This window comes from Papio anubis, chromosome 13, assembly GCF_008728515.1.
Source record: "Papio anubis isolate 15944 chromosome 13, Panubis1.0, whole genome shotgun sequence".
Classification (NCBI taxonomy): Eukaryota; Metazoa; Chordata; class Mammalia; order Primates; family Cercopithecidae; genus Papio; species Papio anubis.
Genome location: NC_044988.1, coordinates 92,767,733 through 92,783,043, shown reverse-complemented (window position 1 = coordinate 92,783,043; position 15,311 = coordinate 92,767,733). Strand labels below are relative to the sequence as shown.

General features: G+C 54.3%; 1 protein-coding gene across 9 annotated transcripts in view; it reads left to right on the top strand.

Moving 5' to 3' along the window:
• Positions 1 to 15,044, top strand: part of DENND1A (DENN domain containing 1A) — a 544,832-nt gene extending 529,788 nt beyond the window's left edge. For 3 of the 9 annotated variants that reach the window (XM_031654873.1, XM_031654868.1, XM_031654871.1), the window contains 3 exons: positions 6,883 to 7,011; positions 10,776 to 11,034; positions 12,051 to 15,044. In XM_031654873.1, the coding sequence (XP_031510733.1) occupies positions 6,883 to 7,011; positions 10,776 to 11,034; positions 12,051 to 13,262 (1,600 nt within the window). In that variant the 3' untranslated portion in view covers positions 13,263 to 15,044. Of the gene's footprint in view, positions 1 to 3,224; positions 3,402 to 6,147; positions 6,856 to 6,882; positions 7,012 to 10,775; positions 11,035 to 12,050 lie in introns of those variants that run through there. The other 6 variants (XM_031654869.1, XM_031654870.1, XM_003911253.4 and 3 more) reach the window with 4 other exon arrangements.
• Positions 15,045 to 15,311: the final 267 nt, after the last annotated feature.

The window sequence follows — 15,311 nt, the reverse complement described above, 5'->3', positions numbered from 1 at the left end:
ATCCTTGCACTGGCTCCAGGCCCTCCACGACCTGGTCCCTGCCAACCTCCAGCCTCTTCTCTTGAACTCCCCACCCCGACATCAAGTTCCCTGTGCCTGCCCCTTTCGGAGATGCGTCCAGGTCATCATGATACCTCTCCCATACTCAGGATTAAAAGTCCAGCTCCGGCCAGGCACTTTGGGAGGCTGAGGCGGATGGATTGCCTGAGTTCAGGAGTTCAAGACCAGCCTAGGCAACATGGTGAAACCCCATCTCTACTAAAATAAAATTTAAAAAATTAGCCAGGCATGGTAGCACATGCCTATAGTCCCAGCTACTCTGGAAGCTGAGGCAGGAGAATCGCTTGAACACGTGAGGCGGAAGTTGCAGTGAGCCAAGATTGTGCCACTGTCCTCCAGCCTGGGCGACAGAGTGAGACTCCATCTCAAAAAAAAAAAAAAAAAGGTCCGGCTCCCACATCACCTCCCAAATGGAGCCTTGTCCAAGACCCTTTGAGCCAGGCACACCCCCACCACTGTCCTCCAGCAAAACAAGTCCCCAGTGGGGCGGGAAGGACCTGGTGTCGCACACTCACCCATCTCCCCTACCTCCCCTAAACCAGTTCACTAGACAGGCAGAACAGGCAGAGCACCCTAGTGATCGTGACTTGTTGCAACAATAATTCTTCTTATCGTTGTTGTTTTTAAGTAGATATTCACCTGCAACTGAATATACAGGTTCCTATGTACAGTAGCTTCCTCTGTCTCCAGCTCTTCCTCCCGAAGAACAGTCCTAGCCCTTATCCTGGGTCTCTCAGAGAACAGCTCCAGTCCAATTCCAGTTTCCTCTATGGGGCATGTGCCACTGTGTACCCCCAGAGACCCCGCAGTCTTGGTTCAGAGCCACCTTCTATTTTTTTTTTTTTTTTAAGATGAGGTCTAGCTGTGTTGCCCAGGCTGACCTGGAACTCCTGGGCTGAAGCGATCCTCCCACCTCAGACTCTTGAGTAGCTGGAACTTCAGAGATTCCTGTGCTGTGGAATCTCTGGCAGGAGACGGTGGTTCCCAAATGATTCTGGTATGCTGAGATACAGCCAGCTGAGGACCACTAACCATGCCTGGAAAGTTCTGGGAAGGCAGGGACTGCCTTACTCATCCTGGAACACCTAGGAAAGACCCCGCACAGGATACAGATGCCCAGAATCTACTTGTTGGCAGGTGAACGTGGCATGTGGACAGTAGTGGATTATTCACTGTGTGCTCAGCACCATGCAAAGCCCTTTACAAATACAGTGGAGTATTCACTGTGCTCAGCGCCATGCAAAGCCCTTTACAAATACTTGCATTTAAGTTTTCCCATAAGACTCTGGGGCGGGCTACAGAATCTCCATTTTACAGATAAGAAAATAAGGTTGCATGGGCCGGGCATGGTGGCTCAAGCCTGTAATCACAGCACTTTGGGAGGCGAGGCAGGCGGGATCCTTGCGAGTCAGAGATGAGACCATCCTGGCTAACATGGTGAAGCCATCTCACTAAAAATACAAAACAGCCAGGCAAGGTGGCGGGCCTGTAGTCCCAGCTACTCAGGAGGCTGAGGCAGGAGAATAAGTGAACCGGGGCCCGGGCACTGCAGTGAGCTGAGATCTGACACCACTCCAGCCTGGGCTGATGAAGCCGAGACTCCGTCTCAAAAAAATAAAAAATAAAAAAAATAAGGTTGCCAAGATGTGGAACAAGCCCAAAGGTCCATCAATCAGCAAATGGATAAAGAAACTGTGGTATATCTATGATGGAATACTACTCAGTCATGAAAAGGAATGATTGAATGGCATTCACAGCAACCTGGATGGGATTGGAGACTCTTCTTCTCAGTGAAGTAACTCAGGAATGGAAAACCAAACATCATATGTTCTCATAAGTGGAAGCTAAGCTATGAGGATGCAAAGGCATAAAAATGATGCAGTGGACTCTGGGGCCTCGGTGGAGAAAGGCTGGGAAGGGGGTGAGAGATAAAAGATTACAAATTGGGTTCAGTGTATACTGCTCAGGTGATGGGTGCACCAAAATCTCATAAATCATAGCTAAAGAAATTACGCATGTATCCAAATACCACCTGTTCCCCAAAAACCTATGGAAATAGAAAATTAAACAACAAGAAAGTTAGCTTCAGGGAAGTGAAGTGACTTTTCCAAGGTAGCCTGGCTAGGAAGGGGAGGGTAGTGGACAGTTAGACTGGCACCCACCACACAGGCAGGACCCGGCCTCACCCTGGGACCTGTCCCTGCTCATCAGCATCTGCCCACTGGAGCCACGTGACAGAGGGACACAGCGTAGCCAAGACATTTACAAAATGAAGATCCTTTGTGCCTGAGTGAAGTGATCCTTTCAAAAATGATCGCCAGCTCCCCTTCACCACCTCCGGAGACCAAGTCCTGGCTGATTTTTCCCCGTCTTTATCTCAAGTATATTTAAATGTCAATTAAATTTGAAATATCTACATTTGTCAGCATTTCATTTTGGGCCAGCGTGACGTGCTGCTGATTTGTCCACGCGATGTGACACATGAAAAAAACTCCCGAGATGCAGATCTTCCTCATTAAAAAATAAGCCGGTGCGATCCCGGTGCGGCAGAGAGCATGGAGCACGTCCCCGCTTCCTGACGCCGTGTCTCTGACATGGTATTTAAAAAGCAACAGCCTCGCCTGTCACCACTGTCACACGCGCGCGCTAACCAGCGACACGTTAAACCAAACATTAGAAGGGGTTCGGGAAGTCATCTGCATGGGAACTCCGCGCAGAGACGAGGTGGGCAGAGGCGGGAGCAGCCGTGGGGGACGATGGTGTCTGATCCGTGACGGATGGCCAGCCTTTCTTCCACGCCAAGACTCTGGCAGCCCTCGCTGGGCAGCCAAGTTTGCCGCAACCTGCCTTTTCACAGATAGCTCTTTGTGTGTAATAAAATCCAGGCAAGTGGTGGGTGGCAGACTGCAGGGGAGTAGCTGAATTGGGTTAATGAGGGAAAAGGTGCTTTTTTTTTTTTTTTCCATATTCTGCCTTAAGCTAATAAAAAATGTAAGCCTGGACGTTTTCGATGGTTCATCCTTTATCTCTGACAAATATATGACTGTATGTTTCATGGGAGAACATGGGCAGCTGAATTTAAGTACGTTTATTTTGAAACCTCACCTTTCATTAAAAGTAGAAGAGGAAACACCCTATCTCTTATTTCGTTGTTTCCGACCCAGGAAACTGAAGAGGTGAGATCCCGTAGTGGTTGAAAGTCGGCGAATCCACATTCAGTTCCCAGCTCTACCTTTAGCTGCTGTGTGACCCCGGGCAAGTGACTCCCCCTCTCTGAGCCTTGGCTACTTTGTCTGCAAAATGGGGTTGCAATAAAGAATTCATGAGAAATTGTATGGACAGCATTTTGCCCAAGGCTTGTAAGTATTGCTGGTGTTATCGCCATCCGTGTGGCCTGGACTTTACAAAGCTCTGATCTGAGCACATCAGATGACAAATTTCTCACCTGGGTGTGCCCTGCCACTCTCAAGAGATGGGTGGTATATTCTAGAGGCAGCTGGGTCTCCTGTGGAAACCATTGCCCAACCAGCCTGGCCCGGTCAGTACATCCAACTGGAGAAGGAAGGTGGCCTGTGAACTGGAAACTACGGCTCCTTCTCTTCCCCCGCCTGCCACAGTCACGCCAGTGTGGGAGCCCCCGGCCCCCTCCACCATCACAGCAGCGTGGGCGGCACTGGATTGTGACACTGGCCTGAACAGTGGCAGCCCGATCTACCGAAGCCAGGGCGCGGCCCAGCACGGAGGCTCCTCGCTCCTAGGTGAAGCCGGAAATTCCTCGCAGGTTGAGTGGCGTTGCGCCAACATGTCAAGCTGTGATCTGTGCCCTCTTGTCAGAGCCAGAGGTGGGGGCCTGTGCTTAGATGGATGTCAGAAAGGCAACCAAGGTGGACATGAGGGCAAGTGGAGAGCCTCCCTCCATTTGGCCCGAGCAGGGGCTGGTGTCCCCTCGTGTGCGTCTAACCCGAGCCCCGCTCACGGGAGAGTGAGGACCCTGGGAGTGGACTGTCCGGGCTGCAGTCCCCGTTCTCCACTTCTTGGCCACATGGTCACCTCTTCACCAGTGATGCCCCAGTGCACAGCTAGCCTGGGTCTGCTCACAGGAAGCAGGCTGAGAGTGCCTGTTGCTTGGGTACACAGATGGACAGATGGATGGGTACACTCATGAAGGCCTCATCCTCTAGAAAATCAGTATGGTGACACCTTCTTGTTAGGCTCTTGTGAGGGGTGGAAATGGCCTCTATAAAGCACAGTGCCTGCTTGTTGATATCGTTTTAAACACTTTCTGCCTGCCCCTACCTCCCTGGCACCCTCACCTTCAAACATCGTCCCATTCTTCATGTCTTAGCATCTCAGAACAGTCTGGGGAAAGGGGACAGTATGGTGCAGCTCCAGGAAGATGGTAAAGTGGGGGTTCCCCCAGCAGGCTGGCTTTCATTCACTCACAAACTTCCACGGCGTTCATGCTGTACCCCAGGTGGGGAGAAAGAGAAGAACAAGCCAGGCCCTGCCCTTGAGGAGCTCGACTCAGAAACAGTGGCAAGAGGCTAAATGGTGTCTAAGAAGTGCTAAGACGCACAGCCAGAGAGCTCTCCTAGACTCCAGTGGGCTTCATAGCAGTCGCATTAAGCTGAGTCTTCAAGACCGAAGAGCAGTCAGTGCTCTAAGCAAAGGTGACAGGGACGGGGGATATCCCGGGCCGGTGTGGTCAGAGATGGTAAGCATGGCCGAAGTGCAGGGGAGGCCAGGAGAGGGCCGCAGAGGTAGGCAGATCTGACACACAGCGTGCAGACTGCCCTGCTTGGAGCCCAGGCCTGGCACGGCTGCTCAGCAGTGCATCCCACGAGCTCCCCAGAGTGCGGCGGAAGCCCACGGCCTGCCCACCCGCCCCTCGCCTGCTCAGGAGAGCAGTCAGTGCTACAGAGCGAGTGTAGGCTCCCCCTAACTTTGAAACAACTTTGAAATAACATGTCTGAACATATTATTCCTAACCCTTTGCTCCACAGATTTATTTACTCACCATACCACCAACTGCAGCGAGATCACAGTTCAGAACGGCAGATTCGTAGGTTTTAGCAGGAGAGTGACAAGTGTGGGTTTGTGATTGAAAGAGACTCTGGTGGCTGTATGGAGGGTAGCCTTTCTGCTCTGTCTTCTTTGCTGTGGAAGTGGCAGGAGCCCGGTGCCCTGGCCCCAAGATTCCTGCAAGTCAGGTCTTCCTGGCCTCTCCACTGAGGCAGGAAAATGCCCCCTGGACCACAGCCCTCCCTAGTCCAGGAAGGGCTGAGTTGTGTCTTGCCCCTGACAGCCAGCAAGGCAGCCTGGGAGCAGGGAAGAGCCCAGCGCTGCGACTCGCCGCCTCCTGTTGTGTAACCCTGGGCTACTGGCTTCCCCTCCTGAGCCTCAACCTCCACTGCAGTTCGAGGACAAAAGTCTGCCTGGCCAGCCTCTGGGAGGAAGTGAGGGTTCTGATGTGAAAGTGCTGGGATGGGCACCAGCCCTGGCGGATTGCAGCAAAGCGCAGGCACAGGCGACTCGCCCCGTCCCCCTGTGCAGCCACTGTCTCTGACTCACCCTCCAGCTGTGGTTCTCGTGCCCTTTTTTTGGACACATTGCCCTCTCCTGAAATAAAACCTCAAAAGAATTCCAGCATACAGAGCAGAGAAGGGAGACGGCTTTGGCTGAGGGGGTGACGGGAGAGGAGGTAGCCCATGCCAGCCTCCAGACCCTATATTCTCCCCAAACTTCACTTGCCTCAGAGCAAGCCAGCCCACAGAACGGGGCAGGGGTGCGGAACACCCCTGGGTCTGCTCACACCGGGCAGGCTCAAAATGCCTCTTGGTGGAACGCACAGAGACACCTACTCCCCAGCGCAAGGGCCAGGATTTGAACCCAGGTCTGCTAGTCCAGCTCGCCCCTGCTGAGCACACGGCCTCCGGTGGGCCCTGGTCAGTATATAATTCATGGGAGCCGGGCGTGGAGTTTCTCCAGGCTGTGTATGTGTTGGTGTTTATAGAGGTAGAGCTCACAGGTGGCTGACAAGGGAGATGCATTTTTTATAACAATGAATATTTAATTTCCACATCACAGATGAAAAAGACTCTCTGAAGAGGCATCTGACGGAAACTCTAGAGAGCAGCCGCTAATCAGAAAAGGGCCTTCTCGCGAGAGCTCTTCCGCACGGCTCACTTTTTTCTTTAACTTTTTTATTTTTTATTTCTTCCTGATTATTGGAGTAGATATGCTCATTGTAGAAAATGTATAAGACACAGAAAAATAAAAAGAAGCAGGGGGAAAGAAATCGCCCATGATTCCACTGGCTGTTATTGACATTAGCCATGTACCTTTCCAGTCTTTTTTCTATGAATTTTTCCATAAGCAGATGACAGCGAATGCGGTGTGATTGCAGTTCTGCATCCTGATCTTTAAATGTGTCTTCATAAACATTGCGTTTCGTGGAAGGACAAGATTCAGCCACTGAGCCAGCTGGTTGTTGCTGACAATGTAGGTTGTTCCATGTTTTAATATTATAAACACCAGCGATGACCATCTTCAGGTGTGATTCTTTGCCAACTTTGAGGGTTAACCAAATGGAAGTGGGATTACTAGGTCCTATGTGATGGGTCATGAGTTGAAGGCTCTGGATACATGGCAAATTTAGTTTCTTTTCTATCTGGAACAAGCTTCCTCTCCTGGGAGCTGCCACCCCAGGCTGGCACAGGGAGCCAGGCATGGAGCCCAGAGGCCTGCTTCTCGCCTGCACATGAAGTTCTGAGGGCGCCCCTAACTGCCTGTTCTCTTCTCTTTTGTCTTCCTGTGCCCCAGCCTGGTAAAGCCCTTACGACACTACGCGGTCTTCCTCTCCGAAGACTCCTCTGACGATGAATGCCAGCGGGAAGAGGGCCCGAGCTCTGGCTTCACCGAGAGCTTTTTCTTCTCTGCTCCCTTTGAATGGTCTCTTCTTCCTTCTTCCATTTCCCTGAGCTCGGCTGGGTGACTCTGCGGGGCTGCATGGGGAAAGCGGGGGGCTGGTGATGCTTGCCTTTGTGTTGGGGGGGAGGGTGTCTGGAGCTGCTGCCTGCCGGTGCCCCCGTGCCAACATGCCGGGTGGACGCCACCTCCATGTGCCACCTCTCAGGGCATCCGTTCTGCTAGCTCCACAGGGGCTGTGACAATTGAGTAAGGTGACAGGGTGATATGCGAGTGTTGGTCCCTTAGAGATGAAAATGTGTTTGATTGCTGATGGAACTGGTGACTACAATTAGCCTGGTTGTTGATCTCCAAGTCCTTCTTTATCTCAACGTGTCTTGGAAAGCCATGGAGATGGGAGTCAGAGTTTAAGTTGACAAAGAAAACGTTCCTCATATGAAATGTTTGTATTGAATGCCAGCCTATCCAAGTGTTCTAATCTGCCTGACTTTTTAAAGATAAATTTAATCATTATTATTTATAGCCTAAGCCTCATACCAATTACAAGTAGTGATTTTAAAAAGTTTCACCCACCATCCAGCCACCCCTAAAATTAAGCTGCTGTCGCCCTCCTTTTTTTACCCATTCTTGCTCCTCTACCCACAAGTGTTTCAGAGCTGGGATCGAGCAGAGAGACAGACAAAAGCTGTTTGCCCTTGTTAACATGGTTCTGTGTTTTTAATGGGAGCCTTTAAGGGAATGGAAAGTACCCTTTGCTGGATGCCCACGGTGACCACAGCAACCTTCCAGGGAGCATGTTAATCGTTTTAGTCATTGCACAGAAGAGGAGATGCCTTTCCCTCCCTCTCCCTCATGTCCCCTGCACCCTCTCCCTGTTCCCAAACCCCAGCATCCGGTCCCCCCCCTCCATGGGGTGGCCCGTGGGTTCCTCTAAGGACCTTATAAACCCCAGGCTGCTCGGCCCCCCGTCACCAACCCCACAGGGTCAGAGGGTCCTGACCCTTTCCTGCCACCAGGTCACTGGGGACCCAGACAAGTCACTCCCCTCCCAGTGTCCTCACTTAGAAAGTAGTGGCCTTGCCAAGCACAGTGGCTCACACCTGTAATCCCAGCACTTTGGGAGGCCCAGGCAGGTGGATCACTTGAGGCCAGGAGTTCGAGACCAGCCTGGCCAACATGGGGAAACCCCATCTCTACTTAAACAAATACAAATATTAGCTGATGTGGTGGCACGCACCTGTAATCCCAGCTATTCAGGAGACTGAGGCAAGAGAATCACTTGAACCCAGGAGGCGGAGGTTGCAGTGAGCTGAGATCACGCTGCTGTACTCCAACCTGGGTGACAGAATGAGACTCTGCCTTAAAAAAAAAAAAAAAAAGTAGTGGCCTAAACTGGTGTCATCCAAGCATCACACATCACTTTTGCTATATATCAAATCTTTGTTTCAATTTTTTTCAAAAGATTTTAAAATTAGCCTTCTCCTAAGCAATAATATCTACGATTTTGTAGGCTTAATGTATTAGTTATTATTTCTGTTGCTAATTAGAACAAAAATAGAACCTTTAGCATAAGACGTGTTCATCTATGTGTCAACTTAAAACACCTTTTGGGAAAAGGCACCCTGCTGCCAGCCAGGAGCGCACCAAGTCAAGTCCAAGACCCAGCTCCGTCATATCCTCTCTGAACTAATTGATGCCTTAATTATTTAAATAATGGCAAGGGCTCGCTTCCTTAGCCCATGACCTCAGAGGTCAGTACAGGCCTTTGTGTGTGTGTTTGAAAAGAAACTGGCCCATCCTAACTCAAAATGGGTTCAAAATGGGTTCCTTAAGTTCCAGAAGCACACTGACTTTAACCCTTTCATTGTGCTCATCTTGATTAAAGGGTCTCTAATTCCTTGGTCAGGGTGAGTGAGGGACGTTTGAAGCCTCTCAAGCTTGGCTTCCATTTCCACCCCTTGGGAGTGCTGTGTGACATAGGTGAGTTATTAACATCTCTGAGCTTCATTCCTCATCCATAAAGTGGGGGTGTAAGTCCGACTTCCTGGCCCGCTAGCATTGCTTCAGCGAGAGAGTACATGATGGAGTCCCTGTCCATCACTGATATTGTTTGATGAGCCCTCCCATATGTCCCCCACCCTGCAGTCTTCACTGTGAGCCTACCCTTGACCGCCAGGTGGTGCCCTTCCCCCACTTTACCAGTGCCACAGGCACAATCTCTGCCTGACCTAGGGCCACCACCAGCCCCAGACTTGGGGTTAGAAGAGGCGAGCTGTGGCCAGGCGCGGTGGCTCACACCTGCAATCTCAACACTGGGAGGCTGAGGCAGGCGGATCACGAGGTCAGGAGTTCGAGACCAGTCTGGCCAACATAGTGAAACCCCATCTCTACTAAAAATACAAAAAATTAGCCAGGCGTGGTGGCAGGCGCCTGTAATTCCAGCTACTCGGGAGGCTAAGCCAGGAGAATTGCTTGAACCTGGGAGGCGGAGGTTGCAGTGAGCCGAGATCGCGCCATTGCACTCCAGCCTGGGAGACAAGAGTGAAACTCCATCTCAAAAATAAAATAAAAAATAAAAAAATAAAAAAGGTGAGATGCAGTTCCCACTGGGGCTCCACTAGAGGTCAGGGTTGACCCAGGCACTGCCTCTCCATCTACCCAGTGGTGTCCTGGGACTCAGGTCCATGGGAAGGGAAGGCAAGTGGAACCCTTTGTTACCTATACTTGTATCAGCTGCAAAGTAGTGGTGTGGGGTTTGTTTGTGGTTTGTTTTGTTTTGTTTTGCTTGTTTTGAGACAGGGTCTTGCTCTGTCACCCAGGCTGGAGTGCAGTGTTGTGATCTTGGCTCACTGCAACCTCCATCTCCCAGGTTCAAGCAATTCCCATGCCTCAGCCACTACAGACATGCACCACCACACCCCGCAAAATTTTGTAATTTTAGTAGGGACAGGGTTTCACCATGTTGGCCAGGCTGGTCTCGAACTCCTGACCTCAAGTGATCCGCCCACCTCGGCCTCCCAAAGTGCTGGGATTACAGGCGTGAGCCACCGCGCCCAGCCAATGGCTGCAAGGTTTTGATGTGTAAAAGTATAGAAAGCTGTTAGCAGAAGAGCCCGTGTGACAACCATGCTCACTGGTGGGCGCTGGATGCTGTAACCAACCTCTGCATGTCTGCTGTGTGCCGGGCACCGCATTTGCTCATGTAACCACCACCACCACCACCACCTGAGCGCCTGAGGCTCAGAGAGTTAAGTGACCTGCCAAAGGTCCCACAGCAAGAAATAGCATGACCAGAGCTGGAACCAAGCTTAACAGGGCAAGCTTAGGTCCAGACAGTTCCCCATGAGCTGTTTGCAGAACCTGACTGTGGCTGTGCCTAGGCCACCAAACAGCAGAGCAGGGCGGGAGTAAGAGGAGCATGACTGCTGGCCTGTGAGCCCCCTTCCAGTCCTGTCTGTTCCTCATACCTTGTCTGAATGGCTCACAAGCCCACTAGCTAGTTTTATGAAAGGACCTGTAGTTTGGGAGGGGCACTAAATGGGTCCCCTCCGTGCACGTGAGAGCCAAAGCGACTTGCCCCTGTTCACACCCCCAGGCCCATCGGTGTGCCCAGCTTGCACCCTCGCAGCCTCCCAGACTCCTGCCCTCACGGAGACCCTGGGACACGCTCCTGTCCCGAAGGCTCCTGCATGTACCCCTCAAGCCCTCAATGTGCTTGGGCTGGAGACCGCTTGCTCCTCCCTTGAAGGCCTGGGTGGGAGATTCCAGCCTGCTCTGTCTCCCGGCAGGCCACAGCCATATCGGACACTCAAGGAGTCAGACAGTGCGGAAGGCGACGAGGCAGAGAGTCCAGAGCAGCAAGTGCGGAAACCCGCAGGCCCCGTCCCAGCTCCCACTGACCGGGCTGCCAGCATTGACCTTCTGGAAGACGTCTTCAACAACCTGGACATGGAGGCCGCATTGCAGCCCCTGGGCCAGGCCAAGAGCTTGGAGGACCTTCGTGCCCCCAAAGACCTGAGGGAGCAGCCAGGGACCTTTGACTATCAGGTATGGCATAGGCAAGGGAGGGGACCTGCCAGGCCCGCACTGTCCGCAGACCCCCATGTGACAGTGGAAGAGACTAACAGAGAAACAGTGACTTTCCAAGGCCCTCAGCCAACACTTAGGGTCAGTGTGACTGTAAACCCCTCCCAGGGTGCCGGGGCCCACACCACCCTAACAGTGACGGTAGGAGAAGATGCTAGAGCCTGATGGAAACTTGCCCCACCCTGTGTGTGCATCAGACGAGGGGGCGGGTGCTGCCAGCCACTCTCCTTGCACCCCCAGAGGGGCTGCAGCCCCTGCTGGAACTGGGATTGCATCCATCCCTGCCAGGGCTCCTTGGCAGAGCCTTTGGATGAAAGTTCTTAGTTCTGCATTATGAATGCAAATCAGTGTGTAATTCCCATTGTGACGTCCAATCCATCACATCCCTTCTCGGTGCCTCAGTTTCCTTACTTGCAAGTGGGGGCTTCTGACTCTGCATCACTGGGTCACACTGTGGGGTTCACAGAGCTCCAGTCATTCATGAGTGTTCCCTGCTGGGAACAAGGACCTGGGCCAGGAGAAGGGGACTGGTGCCCGGGCCATGTGGCTTACAAGTGGCAGAGCCAGGACTCCAACTTGGCCTCCTCCTTTCTCCCCAGCCAAGGTGCCTTCTACCGGGCCCTGAGTCTCACTCACCCTCCCAGGCTTACAGGTGATTGCAGGTGCCTGCAATCTAAAAAGTAAAAAGGACCAGCCAGTAGCTGGAGTCACTTTCCTAAAACTCCTTGGCAACCACCACTGGTGTAAAGGGACGAGAGCTTTCTCTTGAGTTCCCGGAGCACAGGCTTGGAGTCCCAGCACACCTGGGTCCTCTGCTGGTAACCTGGGGGAGTCCCCAGCTGTTCCAAGTCCGAGGAGCTAATCAGCCACACACCTAGGCCCAACATGCATTCAGCACACAGGAGTGGTGTGGGAATGGGCACACATATGTCCCAACTCAGCCTGTGGTCACTGCCGCCCTCCTTCCCTCCCAACAGAGGCTGGACCTGGGCGGGAGTGAGAGGAGCCGCGGGGTGACAGTGGCCTTGAAGCTTACCCACCCATACAACAAGCTCTGGAGCCTGGGCCAGGATGACATGGCCATCCCCAGCAAGCCCCCAGCTGCCTCCCCTGAGAAGCCCTCGGCCCTGCTCGGGAACTCCCTGGCCCTGCCTCGAAGGCCCCAGAACCGGGACAGCATCCTGAACCCCAGTGACAAGGAGGAGGTGCCCACCCCTACTCTGGGCAGCATCACCATCCCCCGGCCCCAAGGCAGGAAGACCCCAGAGCTGGGCATCGTGCCTCCACCACCCATTCCCCGCCCAGCCAAGCTCCAGGCTGCCGGCGCCGCACTTGGTGACGTCTCAGAGCGGCTGCAGGTGGATCGGGACAGGCGAGCTGCCCTGAGTCCAGGGCTCCTCCCTGGTGGTGTCCCCCAAGGCCCCACTGAACTGCTTCAGCCACTCAGCCCCAGCCCCGGGGCTGCAGGCACGAGCAGTGATGCCCTGCTCGCCCTCCTGGACCCGCTCAGCACAGCCTGGTCAGGCAGCACCCTCCCGCCACGCCATGCCGCCCCGAATGTAGCCACCCCATTCACCCCCCAATTCAGCTTCCCCCCTGCGGGGACACCTGCCCCATTCCCACAGCCACCACTCAACCCCTTTGTCCCATCCATGCCAGCAGCCCCACCAACCCTGTCCCTGGTCTCCACACCAGCGGGGCCTTTTGGGGTCCCTCCAGCTTCCCTGGGGCCGGCTTTTGCATCCGGCCTCCTGCTGTCCAGCGCTGGCTTCTGTGCCCCTCACAGGTCTCAGCCCAACCTCTCTGCCCTCTCCATGCCCAACCTCTTTGGCCAGATGCCCATGGGCACCCACATGAGCCCCCTACAGCCGCTGGGTCCCCCAGCAGTTGCCCCATCCAGGATCCGAACGTTGCCCCTGGCCCGCTCAAGTGCCAGGGCTGCTGAGGCCAAGCAGGGGCTGGCCCTGAGGCCTGCAGACCCCCCACTTCTGCCTCCCAGGCCCCCCCAAGGCCTGGAGCCAACACTGCGGCCCTCTGCTCCTCAACAGGCCAGAGACCCCTTTGAGGATTTGTTACAGAAAACCAAGCAAGACGTGAGCCCAAGTCCGGTCCTGGCCCCGGCCCCGGCCCCGGCCCCGGCCCCAGACTCGGTGGAGCAGCTCAGGAAGCAGTGGGAGACCTTCGAGTGAGCCAGGCCCTGAGGGCAGGGGATGCACCGAGGCCCGAGGGTCCGTCCACTGCTGCGGTTCCGAGGGTCCCCTGCCACGCTCTCTGCCCAGGTTCTGCTGGTGGGAAGGGATGGGACCCCTCTCTGCTGCCCCCTCCTCCCCTCCACACTGCCCATCTCTGAGGTCTGGCCCTGCGGAATGGCACCAGTTCCAGTCTGGGAATCAACCCAGTTCCTGAGTGCCCGTCCCACCCCGCGGTTGCCCGTCCTCGGCACCCTTGATTGGGTTTTGCACTAAAGAGGTCAGCTGGGCCAATGATTGCCCCAGACCAAGTCCTACCCACCTTCCCCCTGGAAGTGTCCCAAGAGGCTCCGAAGGCCTATCCTCTGAGCCCAGCTCTCCTGTTCCACCACAGCCAGGCCCTGCACGCCCACCTCCTCGGACACAAGTGGCAGGGTTACCCTCCAGTGTGAGCTCCTCTGCACGAGACACAGGCGGCTTGGGGTTGAAGTTAGGACTCCTCCTGGGCTGGAGGATTTACCTGGTGGGGCACTTCCAGACTGTTCCTAGCAATATACACACACGTTCTTTCCTGTGTCTTCACCCCAAAACTTCAGTTGATTCTGACCTGGGAGGGTCTGGGGACCAGGGGGTCTGGACTGCCTTGTGATGCCCAGCCCCAGCCACCCTGCACGGGGACTGCGAGCACCAGCAACACTGATTTCTAGAAGGAAAATAGAAACCCATCCGAGTGTTTTGGGGGGAGCCCCCACCCCCTCATTCCAACTCTCTGGCACTCTGATACCTCCAGGTTCTCTTCTCACTGTCAAAGCTGGGTCTCAGCCTCTTGGCATCTGGAGCTTTGTGGGCAAAGCTGAGAAGCTGCGACCCAGATTTCAAGTCGAAGGTCGAGCGGAATGCCTCAGACTGATGCGGAGGCAGCTGGCCTTCCTGGGTTGGAACGAGGCAGTGGCCCTGAGCCCCTGCTCCAGAGCCGGGTAGATAGGACAAACTTGGTCTCTGCCTCAGAGAAGCAGGAGAAGGGCTAGAAGCCAGTCCCTCCCCACCTGCCCAGAGCGCCAGGCCAGCACAGAAATTCCTGAGGCCACCGTCACCAAAGTTAGAGTGAATGTTTTATTGTTTATCTTTTTCCTTTTTACCTTATTGATTTGATGAGTCTTGAAATTGATTCATTTCCATAAACCAAGTTAAAGTATGCCCCGACCATTTAAGAAAACAGCCATCTGAGACACGCAGGAAATTGTGAGCATTTCGACCCGAGCTCTCATTTCCTATTCGGGATGGGTCAGACACACAGTCTACCCAGGGGTGTCTGAGGGGGACAAGGGGGGGGTTCTCTGGAGATCTGTCACCCAGGGAGCCCCCTCTGTGTCTAAGAGGCCACCACTGCTCCACATGGTCAGGGAGGCTTGGTGGCCGTCCTGGCACATGGCTTTTCCTGGGCCAACTGTGACCTGTCTGGCTCAGGAATGGGCTCTGGCTGCTTGGGGAGCCGTGTCACTCCTGGGCCATGGGGGCACCTCCCGGGCACTTAGGTGTTTCACAGAGATTCCAGTTTCACTCCCTGGGCAGATCCCCAGGCCCCATCCGGGATAGGGCAGAGGCGGCGCTGGCAGCCCCAGGGAAGAAGGGTGTGTACCCCAAGGCGCCCTGGCTGTGCTGGAGGACTGGGGTGAGCGCTCCATGTTCACATGAGCACTGCTGCCTCTTCACTTGTGGGACTGACTTTGCAAACCCAAGGATGAACTTTGTGTGCATTCAATAAAATCATCTTGGGGAAGAGGCTGGCATCCCCGTATCCTTGAAGCTTTTGGGGTGGGGGAGGCCCCACGTGGGCCTGAAGCCATCCTCACCACCAGCTCCTGTAGAGGCAGGGACCAGGCGTGGAGCAGTTAGGGAAGGAGTCATTTCCCCGCACCCGCCCAAGCCGGTGGCCACTCAGGGCTCTAAGCCAGCTCATGCTCTGCCCCTCATAGACCAGGCACGGGGTTGGGCTGGCAACAGGCCTGCTCAGCCCTGCTGGGGCCATGGGGCAGACTGCAGGCCACC